General features: G+C 46.9%; 1 protein-coding gene across 2 annotated transcripts in view; it reads right to left on the bottom strand.

Moving 5' to 3' along the window:
• RBMX2 (RNA binding motif protein X-linked 2) overlaps window positions 1-21,799 on the bottom strand; it is a 384,521-nt gene that overhangs the window by 101,439 nt on the left and 261,283 nt on the right. For both annotated transcript variants that reach the window (XM_068248064.1, XM_068248063.1), the window contains exon 5: window positions 19,059-19,188. In XM_068248064.1, the coding sequence (XP_068104165.1) occupies window positions 19,059-19,188 (130 nt within the window). The remainder of the gene's footprint in view (window positions 1-19,058; window positions 19,189-21,799) is intronic.

The raw sequence follows: 21,799 nt of genomic DNA, 5'->3' as shown, positions 1-21,799 counted from the left end.
CCCCCTATTCTACCTAAGGCCGTGCACTGTTTATTTTCTCACTACTATTATACGTAAAGAGTAGTGTAGCAGCACCCTCTGTAAATTCAGCGTTTCGATGTGCCTGGCTAGTAGTCCAGCAGCCCTCTGGAACAATCAGCAAGTAGAAAAGGAGACAGCCGGCACCATCAGTAGTAAAATTTCTGCTCTTTTATTGCATATGAGACTCCAGCAGTCATAGCAACGTTTCAGGGTAGCAAACCCCTTTGTCAAGCTCACTGGAAATCAAGATACATATTGACTAGTAACAGACATCTTTATATAGTACACATGGTTGGCAGCATCCAATAAAATTCAAACTGTCAGCCCCAATCATAATGGTCCGTTTCTAGTGGACCTGATGGGGAACTTAAATGTAGCTGCCACGATAGGCTGCTTGAACATGAAACCACCCACCTTGTATATTCCCCACTGTCTGGCCAGCCACCGTCCCCCTTGGTCCGCCGGAGCTCACAGCGGGTGCCGCCCTGCACGACCAGCGTTGCCGGCGGATTCCCTACGTGGATACACGCAATGGGCGGAGCCAATGCTCCGTCCCAGCGTGACTCGGCGGACTCTAAGGGGACGCCAGCGGCTCTCAGCCGCTGACGTCACCAGTGATATTCAGGGGGAGCGGCGCCGCCAGCCAATCAGGAACCTCCCAACTCCTGTCCAATCCTAAGAACGTGGTCGTCGCCCGGCAACCATGGTAAACATGTAGCCAGTGCGGCGCCACCATAGTTTTAAAAAACTTTTCCTCTCTCTTCCCCCTCTGCCGTTTTTCTCCTGCCTAGATGCTTCTTTCCTGTGCTAATATTGAAGCCTGTGATTCTTATGATAAATAATGGTATGTTTACGTAGTGTTCTGATACTATGGTGGCGCCGCACTGGCTACATGTTTACCATGGTTGCCAGGCGACGACCACGTTCTTAGGATTGGACAGGAGTTGGGAGGTTCCTGATTGGCTGGCGGCGCCGCTCCCCCTGAATATCACTGGTGACGTCAGCGGCTGAGAGCCGCTGGCGTCCCCTTAGAGTCCGCCGAGTCACGCTGGGACGGAGCATTGGCTCCGCCCATTGCGTGTATACACGTAGGTAATCCGCCGGCAACGCTGGTCGTGCAGGGCGGCACCCGCTGTGAGCTCCGGCGGACCAAGGGGGACGGTGGCTGGCCAGACAGTGGGGAATATACAAGGTGGGTGGTTTCATGTTCAAGCAGCCTATCGTGGCAGCTACATTTAAGTTCCCCATCAGGTCCACTAGAAACGGACCATTATGATTGGGGCTGACAGTTTGAATTTTATTGGATGCTGCCAACCATGTGTACTATATAAAGATGTCTGTTACTAGTCAATATGTATCTTGATTTCCAGTGAGCTTGACAAAGGGGTTTGCTACCCTGAAACGTTGCTATGACTGCTGGAGTCTCATATGCAATAAAAGAGCAGAAATTTTACTACTGATGGTGCCGGCTGTCTCCTTTTCTACTCACTACTATTATAATAATTGACAACTGAACTCTTCAGTTTTAGATCAAAACAACTGTCAAGACTGGGTGCGATCGGGCCTGGAACGGGTGCTCCCAGCTAGTTAATACTGTTTATAGACTGTGATGATATGCTTATCTGAATGCATTGCTGCCGGGCTAACGGAATCCTCTATTTCCTTTTGTTCCCCCTTCCCCACTATATACCCAATTGTTAGGGCCCAAACTTGCCCTTCACCGCTAGGGTTACTGATTCCCTCTACTTACACATATGATGATAGTTCTCCCTATCTCCCTGACCTACTCTCTCTAACTACAGTACCTTGCAGTAAATAACTATTTTTGTCACTAGGGGGAGACAAAACCTAAGATTAGGAATTGCAGCAATGCTCTGAACCATTCTCTCGGCAAACAGCAGCCATAACAAAAATAAGCATACTTGTATGCCTGACTCCTGTTCATCGCAGAGAATGGTAGCTTTTGTGGTCTCTCGCTCTAAGGAGCTTAGTTGACAATAAATTAATCTACACTGGTGAGATACAAACCTGAGCATGATTCCTCTAGCCTAGGTGGATTGCAATTGTATTCTAGCATAAGACACCATATATCTCATGGTATGATGGCGACTCCCTCCTTTTCTCCCCCTCCCCCCCCTGATAATTAGTGTCCATACCTGGGGTCATACACTAAACAATACCAGGGTTAGCAGTTAGACTATACCTCCCACACGTTGCACTTAATTATCCTAACACCCTCCTGGAATAGTGATAAATAAGTAAATAAACTTACTTTTACCACTTTAAGCCGCTCCTTGATAGTTTCCCAACTATATACTACATTATTTCCTCCTATAAATATGAATATCCTCCGTGCACACTCCATGTACCTCTAGTCCCTTTTGGGCTCTCCATATTGGGACACCTTTACCTGGTCAGCCATTGGTGCCTAGGTAAAAAATATAACAGGATAGCTCTACACGAGCCTATTGTTCTAATGTCTCTCATGCAGGGAGGTCTGTTCCTTCTTGCTTCTACTTTCTCTCAACTCTTTTCTCCCCTCTCCTTCTTTTCCCCCCTTGCTCCAGGGACGGGGGACGCCCTCAAAATGCTTTTTGTCCAAAAGCCTCCATGACACACCCTATAAAAATAATATCGATTAACGCACAAGGCCTCAACTCTCCTTTAAAAAGAACCAAGGCCTTCCAACAATTCAAGAGACTACATGCTGATGTACTGTGTATACAAGAAACACATTTTGTTGCTGGCCATGAGCCTAAATTCCTCCTTAAAGACTATAGGCAGGTTTTTTTATGCTAGTACTACAGTTAAAAAGAGAGGTGTATTGATTGCTTTCAAGAATAACCTCAATTTTGTTCCTTCTAACACGTTAGCTGATCCAGAAGGCAGGTATGTTTTGGTAACGGGCTTACTGCAAGACACGCAGATCATGGTGGTCTCATACTACGCACCTAACACTAAACAGGCCCCTTTTATCTCGCATTTATTAAAAGTCACCGCGGCACATAGCAAAGGCCTACTCTTCTTATGTGGCGATACTAATTACAGCCTCAACCCAGCCTGGGATAAACAACTTTCTGGCCAAGCCGCTCTGCCGCATAACGCGGATACAAAACACAATGAGAGACTTAGAGCTCTCTTTTCCTCTAATCAACTAGTAGACACTTGGCGTGAACTTAATCCCTTTAAGAGGCAATTTACTTTCTTTTCCAATCCACACGCAACATTCTCTAGAATAGACCACTGCTGGACTGTGCTGTCGGCCCTGCCCCTGATCAAATCAGCTACTATACACCCCACTCCGTGCTCAGATCATGATATGAATATTTTGCTGATATCCTCCCTTGTGCAACGTCCCTCTGATTTCCGCTGGGTATTGAATAATTATCTTCTCACGGATGAAATTATTGTCCAGCAAATAAAACAAGAGCTTCTCAACTATTTTGCTACAAACGAGAGCGGCGAAGGATTGACCAACCTCACGATATGGGAAGTGCACAAAGCGGTCATCAGAGGAACTTTGATACAGATAGCTTCCAGGCGGAAAAAAGATAAACAGCAGAAACTCGCTAAATTAGAGAAGGAATACTCAGACCAATATGACCTTTTTCAAACTAACCCAGGCCCTGATACTAAAAATGATTTGCAGTACACATAAGGCAGTCCGTGCACCGCTTCCTTTAAACACTTTTATTTCCCCAATGATTATCATCAGCAGATGGATAGGCACATGTACAGTATACAGCTTATGTTCATATACAGTATGTAATGAAACGTTCTGACCTGTGCCGAGGACGGGTGCGGGAGTGTGAGAGGACGGCACAACAGCCGTTTCGCTGTGGCGCTTGTTCACGTGCGGATGTCCTAGGGCGCACGTGAACAAGCGCCACACCGGCGCAAAACGGCTGTTGCGCCGTCCTCTCACCCCCTGGTCACACTCCCGCACCCGTCCTCGGCACAGGTCAGAAAGTTTCATTACATATATGAACATAAGCTGTATACTGTACATGTACCTATCCATCTGCTGATGATAATCATTGGGGAAATAAAAGTGTTTAAAGGAAGCGGTGCACGGACTGCCTTATGTGTACTGTGAATGACCTGTTGATTGAACAAGCCTGTTTGCACGCTCCCATACACAAAGAACCAAGCTGTGGAAAGGAACAGGACGGAGTTATACATAAACATATGGTGCAGCAGACCCTCTAAACCCCCCCACCACTGAGTGCCGGGCAACTAGCATCTTTTGTGTACTGCATTAAAAATGATTTGCGTAGGGCGGAAGTTGCACTCAATCTCTGTATGGCTGACAAAGCTGAGTACGAAATCTCCCGTTCCAAATTGAAATTTTATCTTAAAAATAACAAACCAGACACTCTCCTTGCCAACCGCCTCAGACAGCCTGACCCCACTTTCAAACCGTTTACCCTCCAAACAGCACAGAATCAGTCCACCTCTAATCCCCTTAAAACAGTGGAGATTTACCAACAAAATCTAAAAAACCTGTATAAGGCCCGGTTCACACTTGCGGTGGCCCTCCGGAATCGCCGTGCCGGAGCCGCACCGCCTGCAGAACGGACGGAACGGACGCACGGCATAGCAATTAAAGCCTATGCGTCCGTTCACATGGGTCCGTTCTGCAGAACCGGAGCCGGACCCCGGATCCGGGCCGGATCCGGACTCCGGCCTCCGTTCCAACATGCGCTATTTTTTCATCCGGCCCCTCCGGCAGCCGTATCCGGGGCGGAGCCGGACTGCACCATCCGGCCAATACAAACAAATGGGAACCGGAGGCCGCACAACACACTGGCTGAGAAATCCGGATGTTCTACCCCACTTCCTATGCTGATTGTTGCGGCGATATTGGCTGGGGACACATGGGCAAGCATTTTGGAGTGGAGCAGCACGAGCTGGAGGTGTTGGCAGGATGTTGGCAGCATGTCGGAGGTGGAGGTGAGTGCTAAATAGCAGAGGGCCTGATTCCACAGGTCCCCCTTCTGCTGACCTCCCAGACCCCAACATTTTTTTTTTTTTTTTACGTTACTTTGCCAAACGGATCCGGATCGCATCCTGATTACCACCTGATGCAACCTGACCGGATCCGGATCGGATCCGGATCAGAACCGTACGGTTCCGATCCGGATCCGGTCAGGTCATCCGGTCCGTTTGGCAAACAACCGCTAATGTGAACCGGGCCTAACTCCCCAGACATTCTTCCGCAGATGAGATTGAGTCCTTTCTGTCCACAGTACCTCTTCCAGCACTCCCGGACGGTTTGAAAGACCTTATGGAACAGGAAATTGCTTTGGGGGAAGTACAACAAGCTATTAAGACCCTTAAGCCTAATAAACAGCCTGGACCCGACGGGTTTAGAGCTTCATACTATAAAAAATTCAATGATATTCTCGCGCCCAGATTAGTCCTAGCTTTTAACAGCCTATTAAAAGGGGCACAATTCCACTCCGAATCTGTTACATCTACCATTACAATGATCCCCAAACCTAATACTGATCATTCAAAATGGTCTAATTTCCGCCCTATCTCGTTATTAAACACTGACATTAAACTTCTGGCAAAGATTTTAGCTACCCGACTTAATTCTGCAATCACCTCCATTATAGACAAAGACCAGATCGGCTTTATGCCTCACAGACAAGCAAGTGATGGTGTCAGACGTATTCTTCATTTGATACATCATGCAAACATTTCACAACTGCCAGCAATGCTCCTATCTCTGGACATCACAAAAGCATTCGATTCAGTCTCATGGTCTTACCTTCTAATCGCACTTCAGGCTTGGGGCTTTGGAGCTAACCTGATACAATGGGTTAAGGCACTTTACTCGCATCCTCAGGCTTCAGTGGCCTATAGTGGGTTTAAATCTGCCCCCTTCCCTATCTCGCGAGGCACGTGCCAAGGCTGCCCTCTTTCCCCCCTATTATTTGCGCTATTGATAGAGCCTCTTGCGATACAAATTAGGAATTGTCCAGAGATACAGGGCATATTGACGGAGGGAAAAATGCATAAGGTAGGCCTATTTGCCGATGATCTCATAGTCTGTATATCACGGCCAACCAGATCTATCCTTGCCTTAAATGAGATTCTTAAGCAGTTTGGGAACATTTCGGGACTTCATGTAAACTCAGCAAAGTCAAGAGCATTGAATATCTCCCTCCCGCTGCAATTAATGCAGTCGCTGCAGGATACCTTTGAGTTTGACTGGGACACTCACAAATTACCATATCTTGGCATCTACCTCACCAACTCTTATGACACAATCTTCCAACACAATTATCCCTTGCTAGCGAAAGATTTGGCGGATCTGATGGAGTGCTGGAAGAGGTACTCAATCTCTTGGTTGGGCAGAATAGTGGCCATAAAGATGACCCTTCTCCCTAAACTTTTGTATGTCTTCAGGCTTTTGCCAATTTCCATTCCCTCTCAGTTTCTCATATCCCTCCAGCGGAAGATCAACAACTTTATCTGGGGTAGGCAGAAACCGAGATTTAAAAAGCAGATGGGGGACTGGGAGTCCTGTGCCTCAGGACATCAGGGGGGGAAGAGGTCCAATCAGGACAGCTGGGGACATATTTTGTCAGCGAGAGATTGGACAAGGGGAAGTATATCGATTTTTCTGGAGAAGGTTCTTTTGCATGGCAGCTTCGAGATGTTTGGGTGAACAAATGGAAACGGTGCAAGATTCCTTTAGGCACCGCCACTTCCTTAGTTCCCACCTCAACCCAGGTCTTACACCAGGACCTGAGAGGTCAACCTTTTTTGGTGCTAGACGGGGAGGTGAAGCAAGTAGAGTTGTCCTCATGCGGGCAATTCTTGCAGAAGTACCTGCGTTGGCCGGGGAAAGTCAAATTTAGGGAAGAAGCCTGCAGGCTCAATAACGCAGAATGCGAGGCTACCATTCAAAAGATCCACCCTGAAGCCCAACCGATAGTTCCGGTGGCTGAAGGAAAGGTTGGGTTTTTTAACATAAGTTCTAATGATACATTCAAGGTATATTCTCATAATTGTTCCGATAAGGGGGAGTTTCCAAGGGGAACATCTTGGGTGAGTGGAGATCCCATATGGATCCTGTCATCCAGGTTGGAGGACGTTGTTTCTCAAATTGTTAAGAAAAATCTAAAGGTCAAGTTTCACGGGTAGTTCCCGTCCTGAAAGAGAACACGACATGTGACAAAGGGGAACGGGGTTTGATCCAAGACGACCACATTTTGTTACAAAGGTTAAACAAACAGTACACTAAGTTAGAGGTAAGATTTCACCATGATACAGGTGATCTTAACGAGGTAGAACACAAAAATGAGCAGGTGAGTGCCAGTCTGACCTGGTGGACAAAGGTTCCGGTGATGTTCCAGAGACACTCGGACTGGGCCTCTGCAGTTCCAAAGTTCTTTCTACACCCACTGGTCGTCTGGATGGGGATGACAACTTTAGGCATCATTATCCAGGTGAGGTTGCGTGTTAAAATTACGTAAAACAAATTAAAGGGAACCAGAGAGGTTGGGGGGAAGCTTTAATACATACCTGGGGCTTCCTCCAGCCCCATAGGCACGGATCGCTCCCACGCCGCCGTCCTCTGCTGCCTGGATCCGCCGGTACCGGGTCCCGTCATTGCCGCTAGTCGGCCAGTCGGCCGGCGGACGCGGCCGATTCGCCGCATCACACGGAGCTCCTTCTATACAAGTACGCATGAGGCTGCCTGCTGTGCAGCCGCATGCGTACATGTATGGAGGGAGCCCCTGTGATGCGGACAATTGGCCGCGTCCGCCGGAAGTGACGGGCCCGGTAACGGTGGTTCCAGGAAGCGGAGGATGGCGGCGTGGGAGCGATCCAGGCTTATGGGGCTGGAAGAAGCCCCAGGTATGTATAAAGGCTTGTTCTTTTTTTTTCAGCCCGTTCCTCTCTGGTTCCCTTTAACCTGGTTCAGAGATTGGTGCCTCATAAACAATCTCATGAACCAATAGTTTAAATTAAGGGATATACAGGGTTACTGGTCTAGGTTTAGTAGTACCTGTGATGGAGCTGATTGTATAAAGGCGTTCTTTTAGAAGGCACCTGGCACTGCTCCCTTGAGTAACAACCAAACGAGTTTCACTTTTCTGTGGTCATGCAAGTTTGTGAGTGATACGCAAGTGACGCAAATGCTGAGCATGTGGTATAGAGGGACTTAGAAGTAGGGCATCCCCAGAGAGCCTGGTTACAGGAAGACCAAGAGGTCTTGCTCTCTCTCTTCCAGGAGTAACCGCCTAGAGCAGAGAAGTTGTGTGAGCACGAACATCGAAAAGTGAAACCTAAAAGAAAGAAACCAGGTACTGGGAGGTTCAGACGTTGGGATCTGCGGGTCAAGCCGTTTTAGGGGGGATTGTTATAATTTAAGTAGGCCTCAGTTACTTGGCCTGAGTTTTATGTAAAAGGCTTGTCCGCAGTGTATGCCTTTAAAATAAATAGAGGTTTTGTGATGCAGGCAGAGGCATCTCAGGGTCTGCGTGTAGCAGAGGATACACGCAGATACTGAGAACATGTTCCTAAAAGAAGGCCATCGGCCTACTCTGACCTCCACGTACACCACAGGAACAGTAAACATCGGCCATATTTACTAAACATCCACATGCCTACATTTAGGTCAAATGCCTCATTGATTATTAATCAAGTAGGTGGGTATGATGACACCATGAGTGGGTCCACCAATAATCTGATCTAGGGGGTGGCGAAGATGATGTCATATTTAACTCTTTCCTAGTCGGTATTAAACCCGGAGTGAGCAATGGAGAGAGCATTCTGCTTCTTCCTTCCGCACTAGCTCGCAAGGCCGACTGGGACCTCTAAGCATGTTCTTCCTTTCTGTAATCTGATCTAATGTATGCTGTACATAGGTAGTTTAGTGTAACGTAGTTAGGAAGAAGGTACCTGATTGACTTCAGCAGGGAGTCTAATCACGAGCTTGTAACGCAACATGAAGATTGGCATGGCTAGGATATGATGAATGTATCTATCTGTATTCCTGTTTCCTGAATAAATAACGTATACATTGAAGAAGCCTGAGAAAGTCTATCTCCTGTTTGCTGTGTGGAGAGTCAAGTGATCTCACAGTCTGTGAGACGGTGGTGTCGAAGCAAGGAGATATAAGAACAGTTTATAACAAGGTGGTCAGGTGATCTATGAGGGGCCGAATTTTTTGGAACCGGTCATAAGCAGGGTGGTCTCTTAGATGACAGGTTGTATTGGCACTGAAGTGCAGGAAGTTCTCTAATGACCTGGACATGGCAGCAGAGAACATGGGCATGTGATGTATTGGGTGTGTAGACCAATAAGACCACAATACATTCTTTTTGACTAGACCCATGTTAAGGAGAAGGCCCCAAAAAATGTTACGTTCGGAAACGGAGTGGTTTCCACCGAAAAGGCTGGGCATACTAGCTTCTTGGATTGGCGGTTGCGTATTGTGTGGCATAACAGTTGGTCTCAGCCACAATTAAATCGTAGAGGGCAGCAGTGATCAGAAAAAAAAATTCTGTCACTGCGGTGGGGCGGGTGAGGGTTTGGCCGGGTGATCAGAAGCCCGCAGGGGGCAATTAGGACCTGATCTGATGGATAGGAGTGCTAGGGGGTGACAGGTGGTGACAGGAGGTGATTGATGGGTGTCTCAGGGGGTGATTAGAGGGCAAAATAGATGCAATCAATGCACTGGGGAGGTGATCGGAAGGGGGTGTGAGGGGGATCTGAGGGTTGGGCCGAGTGATCAGGAGCCCACACGGGGCAAATTAGGGGCTGATCTGATGAGTACGTGTGCTAGGTGGTGACAGGAGGTGATTGATGGGTGTCTCAGGGTGTGATTAGAGGGGGGAATAGATGCAAGCAATGCACTGGGGAGGTGTGACAATCCAGCCCCGCGATCCCGTTGAATCTGCTCCCGTTAGCATACGCAGGAAGTACGGTGAACAGACTGACAAAGATTGATCGCGCAGCTGTCGACAATATGTAATGGGACAATCCCTCACCAATCCTGTATTACTAGGCCACTGTTGCAATGCAGGTCTGCAGGTCTCATGCACTAGAGACTGCTGGAGGCAAATTCACTGTGTGCGTAGTAAACGGTTAAGATTGTGCCCATACATGTACAATCCTGATTGTATATACAATCGGTAAACTTAAAATATTGATTTTGTGCTGGAAATCGGGTAAATTCACTGTCACCACTGTCTGATTGAATGCATGGAGCAGACAGTCTCCAACTAGCTACTCCTAGAAGGAAGAAACGGTTATTTACAACCTAGCTAGCAAATCAACAATTTATAAGCAAATAATAAAACAATGCGGTAGCATGACTGACTCTTTAGTGGGCAGATTCGTTATAGCAGCAATCAGATGACCAGAACAGACACAAGACTGAACGATAAAATCATTGGTTTTATTCTAAAACTACATACACACAGCTTAATTCAGCCCACAGATAGATATACCAGCCCGGCAGAACAGGTTGGTCTGATAGAAAGAGAATAGAGATGAAAAGAAACAGAATGTCTTAATATACAGTTCAAATACCGTTATTGGTAGTCCATGCGGCAATCGCAAGTCTTTGGCGGAAAGTCCAAGATGGCGATTGCCATGTGGCCAGAGGCCGTGGTAGGAAATAATCCAAGTTATTGTTTGGCCAGTGTCCAGCTGGCTTGTCTGATGTTATAGACAAAGATTTCAGATGATGGACGCTGGACCTTTGTGTCATGGGAGTTTTGTTCCTCACTGTAGGTGGGGGGAGTTATGACACGTACAAGTCCAGCCTTGTGCAATTTGAATAAGGCAGTGCCCACTTAGGCAGGGAGAGATTTTGGGCCAATTCATGTTTTGCCCGCTCTCTGCGTGCCTGTAGATCACATCAAGAACCAGAATGGATATTCATAATCAGCGTAATTTTAGGAACCATTTGGTACTAAACACGAGGACCAAATATTACTCATAACACATTTTCTACTTCTCCCCCTTGCAGCCTGGCTTTGGAAGCATCTAGCTTGTCCAAACTCTCTCAGCACCTGCACCAAGTTGAACCTCAGAACTGGTGCACTTTTCAGTGGCCTAGGAACTTTCTAAGCCATGAATTATGAGGAAAATGTGGAGAACATATGAATATGGGGCATCCCAGGGTCACATGGGGGTCAGCTGTTGCAAGGCCTTTAGTCAGCTGGGAGATGGATTCTTTTGATCTCTCAGGACATGGGGTCAGGTGACAAACCCTGCTGAGATCGGTGCCTCCAGGTCTCCAGCAAGAGGCCTTTTATTGAATTTTGTCAAGCTTATCTGTGATGGATGACATCGTCACACAGCAGGGGAATATGCCCTTCCAGGACACAGCTTTTCAAACATAGGTGAGGGGTTTTGTAATTAGAAGCTACCAAAGTGCCAGGGAAGAGAAAGGGAAAAAAAAAAGTTGATTTAAAACAAAAAATGTCATTCCGGTCGCTTGCAGCGAAACTTGCGTTTGGGACTCCATGACGCATTCGATATGTCATATCGACGGCGTCACAGGAGGTGATCAAAGGGGGGGGGGGTGTCTGAGGGCGATCTGAGGGTGTGGGCGGGTAATTGGGTGCCTGCAAGGGGCAGATTAGGGTCTGATCTGATGGGTAGCAGTGACGGGGGTAATTGATGGGTGATCAGTGGGTGATTAGAGGGGTGAACAGATGTAAATAATGCACTGGGGAGGTGATCAGGGGGAGACTTAGGGCGATCTGAGGGTGTGGGCGGGTGTTTGGGTGCCCGCAGGGGGTGACAGGTGGCGACAGGAGGTGATTGATGGGTGTCTCAGAGGGTGATTAGAGGGGAGAATAGATGCAATCAATGCACCGAGGAGGTGATCGGAAGGGGGTTTGAGGGGAATGTGACGGTTTGGCAGAGTGATCAGGAGACCACACGGGGCAAATCAGGACCTGATCTGATGGGTAGGTGTGCTAAGGGGTGACAGGTTGTGACAGGAGGTGATTGATGGGTGTCTCAGGGTCTGATGGGTAGCAGTGACAGGGGGTGATTGATGGGTGATCAGTTAGTGATTAGAGGGGAGAACAGATGTAAATAATGCACTGGGGAGGTGATAAGGGGGGGGGGTGTCTGAGGGCGATCTGAGGGTGTGGGCGGGTGTTGGGTGCCCGCAAGGGGCAGATTAGGGTCTGATCTGATGGGTAGCAGTGACAGGTGGTGATTGATGGGTGATTGATGGGTAATCAGTGGGTGATTAGAGGGGAGAACAGATGTAAACAATGCACTTGGGAGGTGATCTGAGGGCGGGTCTGCGGGCGATCTGAGGGTGTGGGCGGGTGATCAGGTGGTGATTGATGGGTGATTGACATGTGATTGATAGGTGATCAGTGGGTGATTACAGGGGAGGATAGATGTATACAGTACACAGGGGGGGGGTCTAAGGAGGATCTGAGGGTGTGTGGGGGTGGGGGTGATCAGGAGCCCTCAGGGGGCAGATTAGGATCTAATCTAAAATATAGCGTTGACAGATAGTGACAGGGGGTGATTGATGGGTGATTAGGGGGGTGATTGGGTGCAAACAGTGGTCTGAGGGGGCGATCAGGGGGGGTCTGAGGGGTGCTGTCGGCGATCAGGGGGCAGAATCAGTGTGTGTGTGTGTGTGTGTGTGTGTGTGTGTGTGTGTGTGTGTGTGTGTGTGTGTGCGCTTACCAGAGGGGCTGCCTCCTGCCCTGGTGGTCCCTTGATCACTGGGACCACCAGGGCAGGAGGCAGCCTTTATAATACGCTTTGTATACATTACAAAGCGTATTATACGCGTACTATGCGGAAAATCGGGGGTTAACAACCCGCTGGCGCTGCTAATTGGCCAGGGGGTTGACGGTGCGGGTGGGCGGAGCCTAATGCTGGCAGATGCGCGCGCATGGATGCCCCGGCAATTCAGTCTCCCAGGAGCCGCCGCCGATTGGCGTTACGCGGTACTGGGGGTGCCACTTTGCGGCCGCCCATAGGTAGTGGGCGGTCGGCAAGTGGTGAAAATAATACCAGTTGCCTGACTCACCTGCTGATCCTGTGTCTCTTAATACTTTTAGCCACAGCCCGTCAACAAGCATGCAGATCAGGTGCTCTGACTGAAGTCAGACTGGATTAGCTGCATGCTTGTTTCAGGTGTGTGATTCAACCACTACTGCAGCTAAAGAGATCAGCAGGACTGCCAGGCAACTGGTATTGTTTAAAAGGAAAAATCCGTATCCCTTTCAGTTTAGGTTCCCTGTAATGTAAAACGAATTTCTGTGTCAATGTACACTTTAATGCGCACGGGCCCATATGCAATTAACCTTTTCTCCTGAGTTTTCTCCTAGGTGATATTTTCACACAATACTACTAGTGGAAAGAAGTTACCATAAATCAGCAGAACATACAAGGCCCCCCAAAAAACAGATCAAATGAAAATATATTTTCACACCTAGTCAATACAATACATTTTAGCCAACCAGCAAGCAAGAAAAAACGTAAAATTTTTGATAGTACTTTTCACCTACTTTTTGGTGCTTTAATGTGACGCTGAAAATCGTTTTTAAAAAGAAATTGAAAAATTATCTCCTAGGAGAAAACTCAGTAGAAAAAGTAAATTACATATGGGCCACTATATTATTATTGTATTTACAGTATTTTCCACCGTATAAGACGCACCTAGGTTTAGAGAGAAAAAACTAGGGGAAAGAATAAATAAATAAATCCTACTAATATTATAAATGGGAAACTTTTCGATGTTTGCATGTCTGGATGTTTGTTACTCGATCACGCAAAAATAGCTGGACGGATTTGAATGAAATTTGGCACACACATAGTACATTACCTGGAATAACATATAGGATACTTTTTATTCCCATAACCAAAAAGTGGGCAGAGACCAATACAAATTTCCCTGGGAAAGTTTAAACAGCAGCCATTCTTACACTGTTTATGGTAGGGTTCTCAAACTTTGCACAGTTGGTCACTGGGTGACTGGAATAAATATTCAGAAAAGTGGGTGGAGCCTACAAAAGCCAATCAAAATTCACCTATTGATTTTGAAGTGGAATATTTAATTGCTGACATTCTTGCACTGTTAATGGCACAAGCCTCAAACCTGGTACAGTTGATCATTTAGTGACTGAACTATATGCCAAAATACTTTATTGGTAAAAAAAAGTGTGACAGCTGTATAACTGTCCCCCAAACCCCTAAAAACAATAGACGTGGGCAATAGTGTAACAGAAGTACTCCTGGATGCATACACACCCTCACTCAATCATCATCCACACACAATATCCCTGTATACTGCGCATGTGAATTATGCTAAGTGGAGGCACTCAAGGTTCAAGTCCTTCATATTTCTTCTTAGGACAGTTCTAATGATCTGTTGACAAATGCAAGCCTGCTCCAAACAGATTCAATAGTCCCTTCTCTGTTAGCAAACAAACCGGTGCTTCCCAACAGCCACCCGACTGTGGCAATTCCGTGACAGGTCAGTAGCTACTGCAAAAGTCTGCTACGGCTATTACAGCCTCGGCCACACAGAGATCACATGTGTTACCTCTCTTGCCATCTCTTACTTCATGTCCACTGCAGTTTGAAAGCTGCGGCGTCCCATGGATCACAGGTGCCTGCCCTTCTGTTTGCTCAGAGTCGGTGGCTAAGAGCGTGAGTGTCAACCGTGCATCATGCACCCGGCCACTCCTCCAGCTCCACGTCCAAGGCTTCGCCCACATTCACGTTACGCCCACAGTCACGTGGGCTTCATCAGTGTGTTTGCGTGATGATCGCTCAATAGGGCGGGTCTTCCTCCTTTTAACCACGGCAACCAGGCCTTGTTCTAGTGCTTCCTGAAATCTTTGCGTTTCAGCCCTTTTCGATTAAACTTTATTTCAAAACTCATTTTTAGCCCAATAGTCCACTAGGAGTACATTTGAAATCGGCGCCGGTAGACTTGGGCGCAGGATACAGCGGTATATGGCTGATCTTGCTTCTGCACAAGTCCGGGCCGATTTAATTACTATTCCCCCTCCAGGCCGCCATGGATAGTGGGGGAATGAAATAATTCGGCTTCCAGCGATTGCTGGAGGCAGAATTATTGTGTTTTTTAAGCAACTTCAGCTCCGTCTTCTGACAGAGCCGATGTTACTCACTGAGCGCCGCTATAGACTGACTCCCATTACAGTCTATGGCGGCGCTGGCTGCGCCCAAATCTAGCAGCGCTGAAAAGCACTGCTCCGTCCTCTAGGAGTGTATGTTCAATAACATTATCAGAGTCAACGGCATTAGCTTCATAATTTTAGTAATTTCAGAGCACGTTTCATCTGACGTTTTTTCAGCAGACATTTTCAGCATTCTTAAAGGGGAATCAATACAAGAATGTCACATACTTATTTTCTCATACTGCAGTATTGCAACATTATTACAATATTATGTTATTGCAGCTTCATGCAAATTCCTTTGCTCAGAACTTTGATCCATATTCATAAAGTGATCTTGGTGCATTTATTAATATCTGATACTATATATTCACATGCACTCATTCTCACAACCTCTTTCACTTCACTGCCCACTTAACTTAGTACAGTGTGATAAAATGATATCTCATCCATAGAGTCCCACATTTCCTCGATTTGGATCAGTCTGCATTAATATTCCTTTAGATGATGAATTAAATTTAATTCTGTATTCAGACCATTTGGTACCAGCGTCCCCAAATTGTAGATCCATTTGTTTTTAATCTGGTATAGTAGTTTTTCATGGTCTCCCCCTCTGATGCTTTTTTTGGGCCTAATGATCCCCTTAAATTTTAATAAATCTGGATCATTATTATGAAAAAGTGTAAAATGTGCCCGCACTCTAAGCCGCCGACTCTGAGCAAACAGAAGGGCAGGTACCTGTTATCCGTGGGACGCCGCAGCTTTCAAACTGCAGTGGACATGAAGTAAGAGACGGCAAGAGAGGTGACACATATGTGATCTCTGTGTGGCCGAGGCTGTAATAGCCGTTACAGACTTTTCTGCAGTAGCTACTGACCTGTCACGGAATTGCCACAGTCGGGTGGCTGTTGGGAAGCACCGGTTTGTTTGCAAACAGAGAAAGGACTATTGAATCTGTTTGGGGCAGGCTTGCATTTGTCAACATATCATTAGAACTGTCCTAAGAAGAAATATGAAGGACTTGAACCTTGAGTGCCTCCATTGAGCATAATTCACATGTGCAGTATACAGGGATCGGCCGATCCTATATTGTGTGTGGATGATGATTGAGTGAGGGTGTGTATGCATCCAGGAGTACTCCCGTTACAACTATTGCCCACATCTAGTGTTCTTAGGGGTTTGGGGGACAGTTATACAGCTGTCACACTTTTTTCTACCAATAAAGTATTTTGGCATATAGTTCAGCGAGTGGCTGAACTATAGTGGTTGTTCATGCGTGTATATTTCAAGTTTTTCAGCCAGCCTTCCCTCTAATTTTTTGAGGTGAACTAAGCCTATTAAGGGGCCTGTGCACCGGTTTGAAATTGTTGTAATTTAGTAATTGTGTGTTAGGGTTAGAAAAAGTGGGCGCAGCCAACACCAGCCAAATACATACCCGGGCAATGCCGGGTCATCAGTGGACGGAGACAAATACAAATGTTACTGTTAAAATGTAAACTGCAGCCATTCTTACACTGTTAATGGCAGGGTTCTCAAACTTTGCACAGTTGGTCACTAGGTGGCTGGGATTCATATTCATAAAAGTGGGTGGAGCCTACAACAGCCAATCAAAATTCACCTACTGATTTTCAAGGAGAATATTTAATTGCTGCCATTTTTGCACTGTTAATGGCACAAGCTTCAAACCTGGTACAGTTGTCATTGGGTGACTGGGGTTCAAATTCAAATAAAAGTGTGGAGCCACAAACAGCCAATCAGATTTTTTTCATTTCAATGCAAAATATTGATGCCAAAGACCACAAAGTTCACAAACTAGGTCATTGAGCAACTGAGTAATTGTGCGTTAGGGCTAGAAAAAATGTATGGAGCCAACACCAGCCAAATTCCTCAGCTAGTAAATATATATATATATATATATATATATATATATATATATATATATATATATATATATATATATATGTATATGTATATATGTATGTATGTATGTATGTATGTATGTATGTATGTATGTATGTATGTATGTATGTGTATATATATATATATATATATATATATATATATATATATATATATATATATATACATACATACACACACACACACCACTGCGACCAGCCGCCGCCTATCAGCGTTGGCTGGTCGTTAAGTGTTAATGTACTTGTGAGCATGTTTTCATAACATTGGCTCATGTTTACCCTGCTGCAGCCTGGAGGTCTGTACATCTCGGCCTGATAAGCCCTCCGGCCTTGTGTAGTCAGAAGAACAATGTTCTCCAGTGCTTCTGGAAATACTCTTTAAAGGGAGGAGACTTTGCTGAGCAAGTCCTTTTACTAGGCCTCCAAATTCAAGCATATCATACTTAAATTTAAAAAGAATGCAGGGGGGGGGGTGGAATTGAGGCAGGAGATTTTACGTCGAATGTTGGCTATGTTGTCAGTGAAGTGGGTGGACAGATCAGTAGCTAAAAGGGCAGAGGTGGGGGAAGGGGGAGTGGTGGGGTTAAGGAGGGAATTGATGGTAGCAAAGAGGCGCCATGGGTTAGAGGCTTGAGATCCAATAAAGAAAGCAAAGTATTTTTGTTTGGCATCCGATAAAACAGAATAGAACAGTTGCAGGTTGGCCTTGTACTCCAAGAAGTCGGAGTTGAGACAGGATTTCCTCCATTTGTGTTCAGAGGCTTGTGTCTTTGTTGGAGGTTGTGAGTGTGGGTGTTGTGCCAGGGTTGAGGGTTCTTGGGACAACTAGGGTGGAAGATGGGGGTGCAGCAATGTCTAGGGCTGATGAAAGGGCTTGGTAGTATTGGGCCACAGCGTGGTTTGGGCAGGTAATGTTGGTGAGGATGGACACGAGGGAGTGGAGGGGGTTAGCTAGTGCAAGGTTACACAGATCTCTCTGCCACCAACCAGAGGGGGAGGAGGGTGGGGAAAGCAGGATGGGGTGATAAAATGGTGAAAGTGAGAAGGTTATTGTCAGAGAGGGGGAAGAGTGTGATGATCAGGTTGGAAAGGGTGGTGGATTTTGAGAGAATGAGGTCGAGAGTAGGGTCAGTGCGGTGGATAGGGGAATTGGTGTGTTTGGAGAGGCCAAGGGAATTGGTGCGGGATAGTAGTTGAGAGGCAGTGAGGGAGTGGTGATTGTCCATGGGGATGCTAGAGTCCCCTGTTTGGCTTCTCCTGTCGCCATGGCGACGATCGGGATGACGTCATGGACGTCAGCAGACGTCCTGACGTCAGGCGCACCCGATCCAGCCCATAGCGCTGCCCGGAACTCATTGGTCCGGGCAGCGCAGGGCTCTGGCGGGGGGGGGGCCCTCTTTCGCCGCTGCGTGCGGGCGATCGCCGCAGAGCGGCGGCGATCAAGCTGTGCGCTCGGCTAGCAAAGTGCCGGCTGCGCACACAGCACTTTGAATGGGGCGAATCGCCCCAGCAGAGCCGGAGAAATCCTCCTGCGCGGCATAGCCCGTGCTCAGCTCGGGCTTACCGCCAGGGAGGTTAAGGATGATATGGGGAGGTCAGAGGAGAGAACGTGTGGGAACCAAGAGGCCATGTTGTCCAGCAATTGTGTAGTGGAGTTGGACAGGGAGCAGTAAAGGACTGCGATGAGTGCCGAGAGTGGATGGTAGATGCGGATAACATGGGTCTCAAAGGAGGTAAAGTGTAAGGAAGGGGGTGACATGAGAACACAAAGTGCAGGATGGGTAGAGGAGCAGGCCTACCCCACCCCCGGGTCAGTTGTCGGGTATGGGTGTGTGGCTGAGGTGTAGTCCCCCCTTATGTTTAGTGTATGCATAATACTTATCCCATCTTTGATACATTCCATATAACACATTTTTCTGATCATTATAACATTATTATTCCATGGTTGCCATTGTTATACCTTAATGCCATTGAAATTATCCACAGCCAATATGGTACTTCTCTGATCTTCATAACACAAAAAGCAGAATCCACGAGAACGTCCAGATACTTTATCACGGACCAGATTAATATTCACTATTTCCCCATATCTATCAAAAACAAAAAAAGCAAAAAAAATAAAAGCACATAAGGAACTGTAATATTCTACAGTCAATTTCATACACATTCTAATATGACAAATGGACTAGCAAAAGTCATCTTGTTATCAGTTGATCCCCAAGCGTTTCTCTCGCTCCTCTGGCTCCGCCCGCTTAGTTTCGTCAATTGACTCATCAGGAGCCAGAGGATCGAGAGAGACGCTAGACGGACTTCAGGAAAAAAATTTATATGCGCATGTTGCTTGGAAATCTGTAAGTGCACTACTTTTTAATCTGTTATTAATAAAAACTGAATTACGCTATGTCAAGCCTTGTTTGAATCATAAGACCACTGATGTTGGAGAAACTGAACTATTGGCATAGGAAACGCTGGTTTGCTGGTATGTGCTAGGTCAGCATATGCATCTGGTGAGAGGCTTGAGTGCTTACTTGGTGAAGGCTCACTGGGTGCTGTAGCTGAAAGCTGGGGAGCACTGGTGTCATTATATGCTGAATGGTCATACAGTATCACACTATTGCTGTGTATTTTTCTTTTCTGTATATATGGAGCATTGAAGATCCTCGGAGGATACATGCAGGAGATGTGCTAACTGGAAAGGCCACACGCGTGTTTGCTGATCGTATTTGGTCGGTAACCCAATCTGGTGAGAGTATACTGTTACTGTTATTGTAAGAGGTTGTTTATGTAGACTGCATTCAAGAAAGATTGAAGGGACTCTGAGAACATTACTAATGAATAACTTTATTATTTTTTAGTATAGTATTTTATAGGGCTGCACGGTTTTGCGGTTTAAAACCGAAACCGTGATTCACATGCAGACGATCTTGAGATCGTCAGTAGCTTCGGTTTTTTGTGCTACTAGCTGCTCTGCTACCTCCCGCCGGCCGCCGCTAACCTGGCTTCTATGCCGCCCCACTCTGTCTGCACTGCATCTCCCAGAGACAGCGTATCTGCTGACCTCATAGCCTCTGCGACGGGGGAGGGGCGCTGTGCACAACTTATGCCGGGAGACTCAGGAGAGTGTGGCCGCTCAAGCAGAGCTGTTTCTGCTGCATCCGCTGCTTTCGCCCTCCCTGAAAAGGATGACAGCTAACAGCTCTATGGAGAGAACAGGCAGCTCCAGCCGAGAGAGTGTGGGATGCTCTCCCCCCTCCTTCCTCCAGGAAACTTCAAAGGCTGCCCCGTGAAGTAACTTTTTTTTTTTCAGCTGTGTGATTGCACGGAGGTGGGGGTGGGGAGATGAGTGCACAGTGTTTGCCTGTGCCAGTGTGTGTGCCTGTGCGTGCGTGTGTGTGCCAGTGTGTGTGCCTCTGTGTGTCTGTGTGTGTGTCTGTGCTTGTGCCTGTGCGTGTGCCTGTGCATCTGTCTGTGCCTGTGCGTGCGTCTGTGCGTGTCTGTGCGTCTGTGCGTGCGTCTGAGCGTGTGTCTGTCAGAGCGTGTGTCTGTGTGTGTACGTGTGTCAGAGCGTGTCAGAGCTGCACGGTTTTACGGTTTAAAACCGAAACCGCTGCCCGGCTTAAGCACTCCGCAATACGCCGCACATTGTGCAGCCCTAGTATTTTATCAGTTTGAGGCTGGTTTCACAGTGGGACGTTGCGTTTTAGGGGACGTTATGGTCGCATAACGTGCCCCTAACGCAATGCCTGGTGGTGTTGGAGCAGGACGCTGCCAAGAGCCGCGTTACAAGCAGCTCTTGGTGCGCCTGCTCTGTCGGAGGCACTGCGGAGACCACGTGAGCGGAGCTTTCCGCATCACGTGGTCCCTTCAGCCAATCCGCGGCCGCTCCAGGATGTAAACACTGCAAGTGCAGTGAAAAATAAGTAGCCATGTGTCTGGCTACGTAGCGGCCTCTCCCCGCCTCCTCTCCGCCCATAAAATGAAAAAAAAAAAACCCTACCGAGCATGTGCAAACAGTCTAACGTGTAAGGGCCGCGTGTAAAGTACTGCATGCAGTAAGTTATGTAGACGTGCTGCGTTACAATGTAACGCAACGTGGGCACTGTGAACAGCCCATTGATTTTTCATTGCTGTGCGTTGGGGTGCGTTACAGGCTGCTCTAACGTGCGCCTGTAACGTCCCACTGTGAAACCAGCCTAAAGGATGGAATGTGTCCTCTCATAGTGTGAAACATACTCCTATGTATACAGTGTGAGCCAAACACCCCTATAAGTGGATATAGTGTTAACAATTTACTTCCGGCCATTGTTGAGCGCACTGCATTTGTGCAATTCTATCAATTAACATTTTTTATTCAATTGAGCTAGGAATAGTTTGGAAAGTGCTGCTAAGTACTGGTGTATACATTTGAATGCTTATCTCTTTGCTTACTGTTATCTAATTCCTTTCACACTTCAGTGTTGCCAAAACTGAGGCTGAGTGAACCATGAGGGGAGGGGGATTTCCTCACAATACATCTGTTAACCCTGTGTTAACCCTGTGTACATCTGCAGAGAGCAGCAGAAATGTATCTTATGTGCAGCATAAACATTTGTACTAGTATGTGAACTCCACTTTAATATTACACTGTTATCATGTCAGACTGCAGAGAATCACCTATGCAAAATGAGACATTCCAACCAAACTAAAATCTACACACAATGA

Source organism: Hyperolius riggenbachi, chromosome 8 (assembly GCF_040937935.1).
Source record: "Hyperolius riggenbachi isolate aHypRig1 chromosome 8, aHypRig1.pri, whole genome shotgun sequence".
In the NCBI taxonomy this organism is placed as follows: domain Eukaryota; kingdom Metazoa; phylum Chordata; class Amphibia; order Anura; family Hyperoliidae; genus Hyperolius; species Hyperolius riggenbachi.
Note: the sequence above shows the minus strand (reverse complement) of the source record. Positions and strands in the feature narration are given on the sequence as shown.